Below are 16155 nucleotides of genomic sequence, written 5' to 3' on the forward strand. Positions count from 1 at the left end.
TACTGTACCCCTGAAGAGAAAAAAAAAAAGAAAATTCCACATTTATTTGGGGTGACCTAGATATAGCTAGAATTCCTGCATCGACAATTGAGAGTTAACATTTAGGATCATTTGTGCAAATGATCCTGTAAATGGGGATAAGGGAGCTCTATCCTTATTGGAAGTTAAATTAAAGAACCTGGGGAAATGAAGCAGAGCCCACACTGTATCCTCCTAAAGCCGGCACTGACAAGTGATGCTGCTGTAAGGAGCAAAGTGCGGATGAGAATTAATTGTTTCATTTGACTGCTGCCTGTGTGTGTGCGGATGAGAATAACACTGTATGATGTATTGTACAATATTTTGATATTACCTTTCTGCTTTTCTATTTTTCATTATCTATTCTTAGCCACCTCAGGAGAGTCTTGTCTTTGACTATCTCCAGTGAAAGAAAAGGAAAGGTCCAAGTGGTATATTGTTAATGCTCTGAATGGCACATGTTCTTCTATGTTTGGATTTGAAGTTGTGATCAGTAAAATCATAAACATATTACATGCAGTAATCACTAGCCTCACTACTGCAGAATTGTTGCTGCTCAAAATATACATAATGTACCCATTTCAGTCTGTGCAACAATATCTCATAGAAAGCATTGCTGTAATTCACACAATAAGAAACAGTTATGTGACACACTTCAGTATGAGAACAATAGAGTAATCAGAGATTTAACTATATTGTTCTTCTTCACCAACCAGAGAGTGAATTATGTGGAGGCTGGAGTACAGAGCAAAGATATAACTCAGCTCCACAGGAACTTGTCAAGTTTGACTAAGAATTAGCAAGAGTAATTTCATAAGTGCAAGACAGAAATGACTTTATACAAGACTTTATAGAACAGCATGATCACTTTGAAGAACTTTTGTTGTAAGCCAAATTACATAAAAATGGTAGCAATTGATATTTAAAATCAGGATGAGAAACACTAAAGTCCATCATCAAAGTCCAGGTGATGGGAATTTTGTCTTTGATGTGGCTCACATGAAAATCAAACGAAAGAAAAAGATAAATAAGATAATTATGGCTGTACACGAAGGAGGCAACCTCGAGGGGACAACAACAGTTACTTTTAAATATGTTTCATTTATTTTTGTCTGATCTATGAGGGGCAACACGAAAACTGATGTCAAGAAATCCATTTTCCATTTTAATTGGAATTGGGAATTCTGCTCTTTCACTGCCCAAATTAGGGCTGCAACTAATAATTGTTTTCATTATTGATTAATCTGTCAATTATTTTGATGAATTGAGTCTCTAACATGATATTAATTTGTGAACATTTCTCAAAACTCAATGGGAAAATTGCTTGTTTTGTCTTACTAACCCTCCAAAACCCAAATATATTCTGTTTATGGTATATTGCAGAAAAAAGCAGCAAATGCTCACATTTGAGAAACAGCAATTGTTTCATATTTTGCAACAATCAATTATCAAAATTGTTGTTCTGTTGACTGACTGATTAATTAATTGAATTATCATTGCAGCGCTAGCACAAATACACTCAATTGATTGAATAGCCTATACAATATGAAAATGATTCCCCTATCATGGCTGAACATCATCATTTCCAAACAGTAAATGTCTTTAACACTGTTAATGGACATTTTCTTGCAGAGTGCTGAACCTGGTCCATAAATGTAAACTGGCACAGACACAGTATTCTGGTAGTAACTGGGGGGTCGTAGGTGAAGCAGTGCAGCAGTCCAAATTTCTTTCACTAAGGGTTGTTAGTTCCTTTTGATTTGTGTTTGGCCGCCTGTCACCCAAACCCATTCCCTGAAATCACATCACTATAATGGTCTAATCAGCACTTAACGAGCCATGTTACATAAAATCAATGCACCCTTCCATTTGAGAGTGCAGAATATTTGGAGAAGATGATGAAGGCCCGTGGAAGGGGCCCGAGATGCTGTCGATACGGTGCTGCAGTCAGTGGACAGGCAGGCCTGCTCAAAGCAGAGGATGCACTTGCCCTCTAAGTTCAGTGATCCTCTTGAGATCCAAGCTTTTACAGCAAAATCCTTTGTTTTGCTGACTAATCGTGTATTGATTTTAACAAGTTGTTAAGCCCAAATAAGGTTGTCAGGCCACTGCCAAACAACTCCTCTACCTGTAGAGGCTCCAAGAACAGATAGCTATGTGTCTCCCATTAGGAGTCCCATTTGACTTCTCTTCTTGATTTATTATATGGGGAGTGTAAACAGGATAACATTTTACTTTGGGGTGTTTTTCTTAGCAGTGCAACACTTTTATACAGACAGTAAAGCATACTGTTTTCACCTTGTTTCATGAATGCATTGCCTTGTGGTTTGTGTGGGAGGATGTGTGTCTGTGGAAATATAAATACATGCAACATGCCACACCATCAAGCATCACTCCCACGTGGAAGTTGTCACGGAATGTGTCAAGCCTGCAAAAGAGGGGAAATTACAAATCAACTTATAGTTAAACACTGGTGGTACCACACCATAGCTGTTCCTACTGATGCGTAGAAAACAGTTCCTGGATGCAACCTGAATTCACTGTTGCGCTGGACTATTAGCTGCCAATGAAAGCCAGCAGGTCCTTTGCATTATTCTTGATAGAACTGCAGCGAGAACATAACAATGCCAGCTTGTTTCCACCTTGGAGCTGCAAATGAATAATATATTGGAGGCAACTCGGGGGTAAATGAATAAATCTACATTAGGTGGGGTTTTGAAAGCAGTGGAAAGTGTCATAGAGCTACAGCACTACCTTGTGGTAGAGTAGGATATTGCACATAATGATACAGGGAGAGAGGAAAAGCAGATTTCAGCAATATATTACTTCAATAATACATAACTAATTGTTATACATGTCCTAAAATAGATATTTTTTGTATTTTTGACAAATCTTGGTTGTTTCCTAGCAGCAACTTAAAGATAGCCTTCACCTGATTTGTGGCTTTAATAGTTCTGATAGATGCCATGTTTCAACTTTTTTCTAAAGACACAGGAACATATGATACAGACATACATGACCTGAACATATGTCCCATTATATTTTGCAGACTCTGTCAATGATTTGGAAAATAAAATCGTTCTGTTCCCCATTAAGATGAGACCATGTGCATAATTGCTCCATTCATGCTGGAGATAATTAATATCAATGACCCTGCTGACTTTTCAAATGCATCATGTTGGGTTTAATGATGATGTGTCATAAGCAGCCGGAGGTGGAGACACCCTGCTCTGTATTTGCTGGCAGACCCAGACCAGGGGCTCCAGAGCTGACAGGCGAGACCAGGTGAATAATTGTCTATGGCATCTTATTACATTGCTGGCATGATCTGATTTACACCAGCAGCAAATGGTGGGAATAGACCCGGTGTCGTTGTGGGTATTGGATTAACGAGGCTTACGCACAAATGGACCTCACACTGACGGCAGATACATCATGCAAGATTAAAGAGGATTTTCATGTGGTTGTGATAGCTGTACTTGCTTCATTACACTATTGAATCACTCCACACGTGCTATGCCTTACTGTTGAAAATCTATTTTATACTTCTTACCTGCATGTAAAAATCACCTTGGTTGATGACCTTTGGTATACAATATTGTGGCCTGTACTTCTGAAGAGAGGTTTGAACATGAATCAGGACATTTTTGACAACTTTACAGAAACACTGCTTGCCTTACATCAAATCTGCTTTATCTGCATACTGCTCTCCCCTTGATAATTCTCCCATTACTTTATGTTTTATTAAATATTTATCTATGGTTTCTACCATAACATAACATTTAAAAAAATATTCATAACATAATTGCAATAAAAATAGTGAAAATAAAATCCTAAACATCTTACTTATTGTCTAAAATTATACGCAGGCTCTCATATAAAAATAAAAAACTACAACTCCCTAGACCAATAAAAAAGACTGCTGTAAGATACCGACATCTGATTGGTTTATCGTGATCCACGTGACTGCATTCGACAAACGGTGGAGGACCCAAACAGGAAGTGTTACAGTCAGACAAGTGACAATGTGAAAGTCAAGTCAAAGCAAAGCGTGATCCACCGTAAGATTAGGATTCAATTTGTTGTTTTCTGCATCTTCAGGTCGTCGCAACATGTTTGGCTTTTAGTAGTTTTCATGTCTCAAAGTGCAGCGCTTGTCACGATGTTTCAGGTTGCAGCTCAAACGCTTTCTGTAGCATCAACTACTGCAGCAGTTTCTCGGGGAATATTGTTAAGCATCCGACATTATTGTAAGAAGACACCAACGAAACTAACAGTATCAGAAGCAGTTGCAGGTGCTGAATTGGGCGCAAATGTCAAAGTACAGGTAACGCCTCTTTTTAAAATCATATTCAGCAGATTTGTGCTAAGAAGGATCCTTCAGTAAGTTAATATGCTGCTTATTTTAGCTACACTCAGACTGCTGTGTTTCGTTTGTGAGAATCTGATGAGTAAATCAGCTACCTTATAGTGATCCTTAATAATCATCTTTTGTTACATTTGGCTGGAGGTGTTGCAATATATATTTTCTCTATCCCATATCAATTCCAATGTAATTTGAGCTTTTAGCTGTGCAGATAATGTAGGAAATGTTCCAATTACTGTTATTGGTTGTTAAAGTCCTCCATTAGCCATTAATGGATCCATCACAAGTTAGACTGTACTGTCTAATTGCATCTCACCTGAACTGATCCTGATGGGTGATTTAAGCTGGGACTGGTTGAGTGGTGAATCTGTACATTTTAGGCATGTTTGTGATTCCTCAAACTATCTCAACTTCTTGACAGCCACACAAAAACAAATTCTGCTAGACCTGGCAGTGACACGCTTCTTGATCATTCTAACAAATCTCTCCCACATTAGCCATCATTGCACCATCGCATGTGTTAGGGACACCGATCTGCCCAAAACCAAGGGTCAAAATGTCTTTAGGCGATGTTTTTAACATTTTATGGAGCAGATAGTCCTGCATGATTTAGCTGGAGTGAAATGGCAATAAATAGCTCTGATTCCTGCTGTTGAAGATGCTGTTTCTTCTTCACTTCATTTCTTATTGATTGACCACAAACACGCTCCCTTTAAAAAATAAAAATAAAAAAATCAGAATTAAAAATAGGGACAACCCTTGGTTTTCTAAAGAATCATCATCCATGCTTGAAATAAGCAATGATCCTTAGCTGGAAAGACATTCTGCTGATGAGTAGCTGCTCTTTTGTTTCCCCAGAAATAAATGCTGTTATCAGAAAATCCAAAGCTTAATACTATCTGACTTTAACCACGGATAGTCTTATCAACCACTCTAAATTCTGCAAAACACTTAAATCCCTAAAGAATAAGAAGGTCAATGTCAATGATGAGAATTGACATTGAGAAAAAGACAATGAGAAAAAGAACATGTCAAATATTTTCATTGCAACCTTTAAAAAGGCTGGTCATTTATTCATGATCAAGTTATCTTAACATTATAATCTAATGTTATTCTTGCCTGGATTCTTCTTAGCATCTGCTACTAAACCAGGGATAGACATAACTGTACATGTATACCTTGCACGTATATGCTTTACATTGTAATTTGTTTAATAAAATGTCCCAAAGACCTGTTATCAAACTGATTTTGCATAATGAGCTGGTTGAGATCCCAACCAACTCATTATGCACCCTGAACTCTGACAATGATCCATTTATGTTTGCTTTCCGGATCATTTCAAGTATAACTGTATATTGATACATTTAGCTGACATTATACTCAGAGAGAATGAGGAGTGAAATTCTTAAATGGCCAACAGCCCTCTTTAAAACAGAAGATATTTCAGTATTACCTGGAGGAACAGCTAATTGTAGTTTAATTTGTTTCTGTGCTGTAGGGATGGGTTCGCTCTGTTAGACCTCAGAGAGCAAATCTCTTTCTCCATGTGAATGATGGGAGCTCTTTGCAGTCATTGCAGATCGTCGCCAGTTCGGAGCTGAATGATCCGTAAGCGCTTCAAGTTTTATTCCCTGTAGATAATCTTTCACCATTCAGTTTTAGGGATGAGGAGTGAGCATACTTTAAAATACTCTGACTCTCTTCCACTCTTTTCTTTTTCCCCAAAATTAAGGTTGCTCACATTTGGAAGTGCTGTTGAAGTCACAGGTATTCTTAAGAAAAGTCCATCCCAGAAACAGCCAGTTGAACTGGAAGCAGACCAAATCCATGTAGTTGGAGAATGTAACCCTTTGGTAAGGAAACATCCCACACACATTTTACTGACTCACGGGGCTAGCTTCAAATTATACCACATCTCCCTCAGTGTGGTCATTGCATAGAACATGTAATATAAAGGATGTTGCTTTGTGTTGTTGTTTCAGGATTTTCCCTTTAAAATCAAAGAGAGACACGGCCTGGAGTATATTCGCCAGTTTCCTCATCTCAGGTGTAGAACAAATGCCTTTAGCTCCCTGTTGAGAATACGAAGTGAGGCCACTACAGCAATTCATTCATATTTCAAGGTGAGAACGTCAGTGGAGCACTTTTTAACAGAATGCATAGCAAGTCTGTGTTTATTATAGTCTTTAATTTATTTTTATTTTCAGGAAAATGACTTTGTGCAGATCCACACTCCAGTCATTACCTCAAATGACTGTGAAGGCGCAGGGGAGCTCTTTCAGATTGAGGTGAGTATCAACAGATGCATTAACTGCTATGAATATAACAGTATTTTAGCTTTCTGTGAATCTCATACGTAGCTGGTTTATATGTGTTTATATGTGTCACATTTGATTGTGAATCAAAGCTCTGAACAGAAAGATTAATGATGTTGTTTGAAAGCTAAAAACCTCTGCTGTTACCACAGCCATCAAAATCAGAGAATGAAGAAGATGAGAACTTTTTCTCTGTCCCAGCCTTCCTGACTGTGTCCGGTCAGCTTCATTTGGAGGTGATGTCAGGGTGAGATCTTCTAGTGATCATCCACACATTTTTAAAATTCACATATCCTCCTTGTATGTTCCGCCTCAGAGAGTAAGAGACAGACACGTGCACACACACTGAAGTACATTTCCAATTATGCCTTGTCACTCATACTCTTCCAGGGCTTTTTCTCGAGTGTACACATTTGGGCCAACTTTTCGTGCAGAGAACTCCCAAAGCAGACGCCACTTGGCTGAGTTTTACATGGTGGAGGCCGAGGTCTCCTTCACACAGTCCTTAGAGGATCTTACCAAGGTACACTTTGCAAAGTCATTGCCCCAAAATACATTATTGCTCTCAATCAAGGTAGCACATTGGATAAAATGGTATCCTGCTAGCTGCTTTTCAATTGACATACTTCTGTGCAAACAGTAGATTGATATTTAACCTTTCTTAAAGCCATTGGTTTCTATTCATTTTTTCATGTTATAACAACAAAGTTCCAGGGTTTTACATTTATTGACATGTGCTGTACCATATGGTCAGAAAGTTTTATAATTTTGTCATCTTTATTCTCTCACAAAGTTGCTTTACATAGCTGTAGGGTGGATCACTGTCTAGAGAAGGAGAGACTAATAGCATTAAAGTTGTTTTATAACCTTTGGTAAAGAGCAGTCATCATAGACTAGCTTATTCTCTCAACATTAGCGTCCTAGGTGGTATGAACTCATGTCAGTTTCTGTGTACTGCAGTTCAAATTTTACACTTACCTGACTTTTAAAGTTGCCCTTGTGCACAGTTGCCCAGGAAAGCTTTAATTATTAAACTGGGCCCACTCCTTAGGTCATGGAGGACATGTTCAGATCTGCCACCGAGCATGTCTTGGCTTACTGTGCAGAGGATGTGGATTTGTTTCACAAGCATGTGACTCCTGGACACAAGGTAAGCCCTGAAGGACACTTATTTAACTTTGGTACATATCCTGGCTCCTTATTCCTGTCAGCCACAACTGCATCTGACTTCATCTTTACTTACATGTTTTTCCTATTGCATCCATGCACCCGAAGGACACTGTAGATTCTATGCTGAAGAAGAGATTCCCTGTGTAAGTCTCTATGTTCTAAAATATGGCATATTAAATTAAATGTCCAGTGTGTAACATTTAGGAGGATATGTTCGAAAATAATATTCTTAGGTACTGTATGTTTTCGAGTATAATCATGAAAATCATGAAAATAAGAATCGTTGTGTTTTGGTTACCTTAGAATGAGCCATTTTTATCCACAGAGGGAGTAGGTCCTCCATATTCAACCGCCATGTTTCTGCATTAGCCCGGGATGGACAAACCAAACACTGGCTCTAGACATGGCAATTCGCATTTTTTGCAAGCTTCGCTGTCACCATAGTTTCTCCTACATGCTTGGAAGATGCATGTTTTTTCAAGTTGGTTGCAATCTGCAACCCTCACGGCTAGATGCCACTAAATCCAACACACTGGTCCTTTAAATCTGATAAAGAATAAAGTCAAATGTTGACGACCTTGAATGAATGATACTAACCCAATCTACTTTTAGGATTACCTACAGTGAGGCTATAGACATCCTAAACCGCAGCTCTGAGAAATTTGACTTCTCAACACACGTAAGTGGCAATATTTGTATTTTCTCAGACTTAAGATCTACCTTTACTGTATATTTGCCACTGACACTATCATTCCACGGAGCTCCTCATTGACTTTTGCTCTTCTTTTCTACAGTGGGGTTGTGACCTTCAGACAGAACATGAGAAGTACCTGGTGAAACATTGTGGCAACATTCCAGTCTTTGTCACTGATTATCCTTATGATCTGAAGCCTTTTTATGCAAGAGACAACGAGGATCATCCGCAGCATACAGTAAGACGCAGTTACACTGTTAAAAGCGCTGACTGAATCAATGATTTAACCACTCAGTTCCTTCCTTGTAATGTCAGTTGAGTTATTGCAGCGATTTGCATATCCGAGCTGACTCCGACTGTCGTTTGTATGCAGGCAGCTGCAGTGGACCTTCTTGTGCCAGGAGTTGGAGAGCTCTGTGGGGGCTCGCTGAGAGAGGAGAGGCTGGATCTGCTAAGGGCTCGTTTGGAAGAGTAAGAACACATACTCCAGGGGTATTGGAAGGCCCATGCTAATATATTTAGACTATGGCTGTAGTATCTGCTTTGTTGCTTTAAATTTGTTTATATCTTAATTCAAATTAGATTAAGCGTAAGTATTGTAAAACTGGTCTAGCTGGTGTTTCAGTGGCTGGTTAAAATAAAAACCAGTTTTCTATATAGCCTTCCACAACAACCCTGACATCTGTTATGTGTCTTTACCACCTCACAGGGCAACAATGTGCAAAAAGTTTTTTCAGCTGCAAAAACACAGACTAACTTATGTCTGACTCACCACACATATTCAGTGGTAGGAGAACTATGTGATACATTTGGCATTTATATAAAAGTATAAATAAAACAATGCTGACTGTCTGCTATTTGAAAAAAAAAAAAGGCAACATCAACCCAATGTGCTGGTGAATATATCTATTGCTGCACCTGTTCGACTTTGTAACCCTCAATTAAGAACAGAAGAGAAAGAGTGCATAGAAAGTTAGTTTTGATGTGTGCTCATGAATTAATAAAATTATGCTTGAGAGGATTTATTTTATTATTGAGTTTATGTTTTGACCAAAGGCTCTTACATATATTATCATACTTTTTCAGGGTTGGATTAGAAGACACCTACAGCTGGTAAAAAAACCCAAACATATTTACAACATTTTAAAATAGACCTCCTTACACACCAACAGAGTTGTAATGATATTTTTATTTATTTTCAGGTATCTGGATTTGAGGCGTTTTGGCTCCGTCCCTCATGGTGGCTTTGGACTGGGATTTGAGCGATATCTGCAATGCATTCTTGGTGTTGACAACATAAAAGATGTGATACCTTTCCCTAGATTTTCCCATTCTTGTCTTCTATAAAACACAGATTGAGAATAATGGATATATTTTAAATCAGTGAAATGTGTTTTTGCTGTCTGCAAACATCAAATAAATATTATACTCAACATTGTTTTGTTTTTTATTGGTATATTAGTGTTTGAATAATATTATTTTAGTGTATCTTTATGTGAAAACAATGATCAGTGAAATATATTTAATATGTTTAAATATAAAATATAATATTTTTATATATAATATAAAAATGTAATTTCAGAACAACTGTCAAGTATTTCAACTTTCCACAAGATGGTGCTTTTTCCCATTCTATCCAAAGCGAGAAGAGAGAAAATGCGAATCTTTTATTATTACAGCAGCTGTTGACTCCATTCATTGTCTTTGGTGTTGTTATAATTTTCAAAGCACACACATTGTTTTAAAGAAACCTCTATCTGTTGGTCATGATTGAAACGTAACTTTATTTTCTGAGACGTATTACACATGTTTGATTCGATAATATGAAATACCAAAAAAGTACTTATGTAATCTCTTTTGTGTAAACGTTGACAAATAGTATGTTACAAATCGATCGCTTCCTCCATTATTTAAAGTCCTTTTGGGAGATGCAAGCTACTTTGTGGGAAGCAGTTCTCCCATCCTGTCCATCCCAGCACAGCCCATCCCTCTCTTTGCTCGGTGGGCGTGGTATGAGTTGGGAAAACAAACTGCAGACACCCTACGGTACTTCCTCACCCTGCATCAGTTGAGTTTCCCCGCGGCTCCTCGTCACTTCGCCGTGCGTAACGTTATTCCCCGGAGAGTCAAGTTGCGCCTGATTTTCTACCCAACTGTGGTTTTGCGCGCTGGCTATTGCGCACAGTACCACCAGGAGCGACTGGCAACATCTCCGACCAGCACTACTTTGATTTTAATCAAATGGGGGGAGCAGACTGCACCAGTGAGAGCCAAACGCCGACAGCACTTTGAACAGGCAAGCCTTGAGGAGCCGTCATGTACTAGTGACAGACGGCAGTTGTAGAGCAAGAAGAAACAGCAGACAGTGACAAACATGAGCGGCGGAGAAATCCTCTTCCAAGGCTGGCTGAGAAAGTCACCACCGGAGAAAAAACTGAGGAGATATGTAAGTGAATTACACTTTGGATTAGTTTCTCTATGTTTATGAGCTTGACTGGTGAAGAAGTAATCCAGTATATCTGGTTACTTTCTCTGTCAAACTGCTGCACTCTGTGTTTTGTTCATCGTGGTCTCAGTTAAGTGGTGTCAAACTCAGATATTTGAAGTCAGAATTGTAGCAGGTGCATCCCACCCCCATCCCCTCTCTCTGCCCTACAGGAGGCACCACATGTTATTCTTGATTCTTGAATGCTGTCTCAGTCTATTAGAGTCTAGAAATGTAATTTTTATATAAAAATACAGTTGCCAAGTTTTACATGGAAGGCCACCCAGCACTGTGGGGTCCAATGACAACATGGAGGTAAGCCTTTGTAATACCCGACAGCTGTCTGTAATTTTGACTAAATAGCTGTCAGACACAAACACAAACTGCCATTTGGCTTTATCCGATCATGATGAGGTAATGTCTAATCGAGCATTGATGTGACCAGTTTTCATCTTGGCCAAGCCGACTAATGTCACAACAATAGTGATAACTCCACAGCATTAGAGTACCTTGATAAGGCTTTATAAGCCAAAGCTGCTAGTCTCTTGCTGGGTGCTGGGCAGGAGAATGGCTGCAAATCAGATAATGGGATTTATGGAGGCAGATAGAACCATGAGACAATCTCCTATAAATACAGCTGTCCACTGTTTATGTATGGTGTTGCATTACCAGGCTTCTCCATGTTCCTACTAGCTGACTTTGCCATGATGTCATCTCTCTGTTTCATCTGGAAATCCATCCTTGAATGTCTTCAAATGCACCCCCCCCCCTCTCCTGTCCTGTCATTTCCTCATTGTCTTCCACTTAAAGCTGGCTAATGTTTACACAGAGACCACCATGGTCAGTATGGAACAGCAGCTGCAATGGTACAGAGGAAAAAACTTGCTTGGTTCATAGCAGTACTGTATAAACAACAAGAGAAAAAAACGCTCACAAGGCATAATGGAGCTAACATAATGGCCTTCCTCAGGCAAAAGAGCAGGGAACAGCCTCTCAGCCCTTCTCACCCTGCTATTCACCCTGAGCAATAACCTATAAACAACTGCACACACACAATTTCAGCCAGAAAACAGTGTCATGAGATGGAGTGTCCAGAACAGGCAGACTTGTGAATGCGATAATCTGTCCATCTGAAATTCCTTCCACTTAAAGTCAGGCTATGGACAATCGGGGCCATTTACTCACCAGTATTGCTGTCATCTGACATAGTTGACGTCCTAATGTAGAGGGATATTTTCAGATACTACTTTCACATACTCTGAGACATTCCAGCCCGAAGGTGTGTTGTGTTTTTCAAAGACGATGGTGGCAAGTGTGATTGGTCATTGTATTGGAATGAATTGAGGAGGTGTAAGGAATGTATTGTTTCGAAACTGTAACTGACATGTTAAATGCTACAACGGCTCATACTGTTGTGCCTCTTTTAGGAGATTATTTGCAACAATGAAAATGTGTTTCAATACTTAACAACACTTTCCCTGTCAATATTCCACCCCATTCTACCATGAAGTCCTCCCTAAACCAGACGAGGCCTGTGTTTGTTAATCAGTACTTAGTTGTTGAAATGATTGGTCATTGTTTTGAAAATGTGACCTTCCACAGACGGTTTCTGAACATGTGGCACACAGCTATGCATGTTGAATGCCGTGTAGAATCCAGTGCAGGAGTAGGAAAGAGTAAAAACTGGTACTACCCCAGCAGGTCTAGCATGCAAATAACATGTAAAATCAGGGAGGAAAACACTTGTGGCCGTTGAAGCCTGGATATAACTGGTGGTTAAGACAGGAGACGACATGTTTTGTCAGTAACGAGCATGACTAGTCCTGGTTAAATGTTTGTTAATTGTTTACAAATGTGATTAACTCTCAGCAGTGACTCACTCTCTCTACAACAGCTCCTTGCTGCACAAACACATGATGAGCATAAACTTTCTGTGTGTCTCCCCCCCCCCTTAAACATGTGACCTGCACTGCAGACATGTGTAGTGAATTTTCACACGCGCTGCATCTCCACAAGGAAAACAGTTGCGCTCCTTTAAGGTCTCAGAGCTGCTAAATGAATCAGTTGGTTGGATTTATCTCTTCTCGGGGGCTGATCTAGGCTCCAGAGGTGGGCAGTGTTTTAATGGTAGGTGGGAGGGGCTTGGTTGCTTTTGTTGAACAATGTCCAGAATAAGCAAAAGGAACATGAAAACAACTGAGTAATCCAGCACTTGCACAGTGCCTCCTGCATAGTTCTTTTGAGGTTATTTTACTCATCACCCAGTGGTGGGACAATATGCTTCATCATGTCTGCTACATTAACACTCCAACAATCTTTTATTTGTAGCAGCTGCATAGGCAACAAAGTATCACCTTTCAAATCAATATAAATGTACATTTGTTGACAATAGTCTATCGTCTTTGACTTGTAATAAACAAAGAAAAGAAAATTTTCACTTTAGTCTGTTTACTAACCTCTTCCTCGCCCAGGTTAGGCAGTTACACCTTTTTCTGACTTCCAGTATTGACATATGCGTAATAATACGTCATCTAAATCTTGCATGTATGAGTACTTTGCATGCACAATATGAATCATGCATGGGACGTGTCATACTGCAAACAATTGAATTCCTGTTCTCAGGTTGGGATCAAGCTGCTCTTGGCTAAACCCTCCCATCTGCCCGTTGTTGTATCTGACATCACAAACGTGTCTGTTCACATACAGTAAAGCATTGCCACATTCCAGACAGATCATATCGGCAATGTGATAGCTGCTGCTTCTGCTTTCTCCTGCTGCCAGCTTTAAAGGGCTTTACCGTCTTGCCCTTGTGGATGGTACACAAGAGGAGAGAGGAAGAGAGGTGGGGGGAGTCAGTCAGAGTTTTCAGGGCAGGCCTAGCAGAGTAGCAGCCGCCTGTGTCCCACTGTCAGCTGCCGGGTTTGCTGTTGTTTTGCAGAGGGGCTTTGGGAAGTCCTTGCCCTCAGAGGTCAACGGAGAACGCCTCCCAGTTCCTGCTTTGACAGACACCCAGCGCTCACACAGACGTTTTCCTTGTTCCACTTTATCTGTGGGCCCTCAAATGGGCCTTTCCCCAGAAGCTACAAAACTGGGGTGGCTTTATGTGACTGCAGTATCAAAGTCAGATTAGTTTATCATTGTTAGATATGTTCGCTTAAAGGGATCCTTGTGATTGACTTAAGGCTGAAACCTACGATCATTTTCATTGTTGGTTAAGCTCTTGATTATTTTCAACCTTAAAAATCTTTTTTTGTATGATGTGTATATGTATGTATACATGTACGGTTTATTTTTTTCACTAATAATCTCTAATCAAAATTGTTGTTGATACATTTTCCGTAGATCAACTTAATTCTTTACAGGAGTATTAATTGACACTCATTAAGAAACTAATGTATAAAAGTCTCAATTGTTTGTCAGAAAATTATACTCTCAACATTTTCTTCTGCAATCCCAAATATATCCTTTCATCCATTCTTCCCATGTGGCCTTGTTTGAACCTTTGTCATAATATCCTGTCCTTTGCCATGAACTCTGGTTTAGCCTGTGTATTTTCTGTCCAAAACTTAATTATTGCACCAATAGCAGATGCCAGACTTCCTTTGGATGGTACCTACAGGAAGTGTTGTGACAGAGGTCCCATGACAGGGAAAGAAATTAAATTGGTCTGTGAGTATATAAATGTATTTCCATCTATCAAGACCCCCATCAGCTGAGCTTAAAATACTGCCGTTCTGAAGGAAATTAGATCCATTGATTTTTCTCTTGTGATTTGGGCCAGCAGTGAGAATGTTTTTACGTATTTGCTGAACTCTTACGAAAGTATACTATCACAGCAGTGATAGTTTCATGTAATGGTGTTTAAGATTAAAATGAGTACAACTGCAGGCATTATAAACAGCTGACCAAAACAACATCTGTGATTAATCCATTTTTTTTATTTTAGATCCCTTTGCTGATCCAGACACCATAAATTACTATTTGTACTAGTGAGACCATAAACAAATAGTGTGTTTGGCATCTGCAAGGTGTAGTTTGATGGTATTCTGACTAACAGAAGGCTAAAAATAAAAAGTTTGCTTCTACTTTATCAAGGGCCCCACAGAGCCCTACTGAGTGTCGTACCATTTACTGTTTTATTGGATCAATTCTCCTGTTTTTTCTACAGAGAGAGAAATCCAGTTTCTGCACTGTTGATTAGATCCAAACATGGAGTCATATACAGGAATCATGCTATTAGCTCTTATATGTGCTAGCTTACATGTCATATGACTGCCATTAGATTGGCCTTCTGAAGCAAATGGACTTTGCAGTTGTCAAAAAACTCAGTAGAAATGCCTTTTGGCCTCATATTCAGCAGCATACAAAGACATAAAACGTAGAAGGATCCAAAAAGTAATTGAAGTATTATTAGTAAAAGCACAAACAGTTTGGATTTACTTAAAGAAAATCTGAATACCAGTGTTGACATCTAGGCTTTCAGTGGGAGGAAATGGGAGGGCTTGGGTGTTTTAATGTGTGGGCTAAAGAAACAATCAAATTTTCTTTTTTAACATTTATTTATCCAGGGACGGTTGACTTAGCACATTTGCTCTTTTTGACCGACGCCCTGCTTTACACTAAAAACTGTTGCTCACACCTGAGAGCTTCCAGTGCCTTTTTGACACCCCCTTGCCAGCTCTGTTTGAGCAGGTTCAGCTCGGCTGCATCATGATAGTAGATGGTTAGGGATGGAAAACTCTTAACTTTTCACTTCTTCCAGACACACCTTAAAGGTGCCACTCACAAGAAGGTAGACAATTTATGCAGTGATTCTCTGTGAACTAATCGATGTAATTGTATGAAACAGCTAAAAAATATATACATTCATAAGAAGGTAAAAGAGAAATGTATTTATTGTAAAATTTGTGTACTCAGTATATTGGTCAGTTGGTTGGTATGATGCTTAAAATATAATTGCTAACGGGACTGATATCAGAATTATAGTCATCCGGTTTAAATGAGAGGGGGAAAAAAGCTTTTTAAATGGATTAAGTTCAAATACAATTTACTGTGCAATACAGAACAACCTTGAGGGGATCAGATTTTCTCTTTTAATTTGTTTTAA

The 16155-nt window shown here is 39.1% G+C and overlaps 2 protein-coding genes across 3 annotated transcripts in view; both read left to right on the forward strand.

Annotated features, from left to right (window-relative positions):
- The first annotated feature begins 4002 nt into the window (after positions 1–4002).
- On the forward strand, positions 4003–9996 carry nars2 (asparaginyl-tRNA synthetase 2, mitochondrial). 2 transcript variants are annotated; one of them, XM_051397494.1, is made up of 14 exons: positions 4003–4345; positions 5883–5992; positions 6117–6237; positions 6367–6507; positions 6592–6672; positions 6852–6946; positions 7090–7222; positions 7751–7849; positions 7975–8012; positions 8482–8548; positions 8664–8801; positions 8937–9034; positions 9650–9676; positions 9766–9996. In XM_051397494.1, exons 1-14 carry the CDS (start codon positions 4154–4156, stop codon positions 9908–9910), a joined length of 1485 nt encoding a protein of 494 aa, XP_051253454.1. In that variant the 5' UTR covers positions 4003–4153; the 3' UTR covers positions 9911–9996. The 2 variants fall into 2 exon arrangements, with proteins under 2 accessions (XP_051253454.1, XP_051253455.1); XM_051397495.1 differs by having other exon boundaries at positions 8937–9055; positions 9766–9871.
- A 615-nt stretch (positions 9997–10611) lies between these two features.
- The window catches only part of gab2 (GRB2-associated binding protein 2), a 34270-nt gene continuing 28726 nt past the window's right edge, over positions 10612–16155 (forward strand). The window contains exon 1 of the mRNA XM_051397491.1: positions 10612–11009. Coding sequence (XP_051253451.1) covers positions 10938–11009 — 72 coding nt within the window. The 5' untranslated portion in view covers positions 10612–10937. The remainder of the gene's footprint in view (positions 11010–16155) is intronic.

This window comes from Dicentrarchus labrax, unplaced genomic scaffold (assembly GCF_905237075.1).
Source record: "Dicentrarchus labrax unplaced genomic scaffold, dlabrax2021, whole genome shotgun sequence".
Classification (NCBI taxonomy): Eukaryota; Metazoa; Chordata; class Actinopteri; family Moronidae; genus Dicentrarchus; species Dicentrarchus labrax.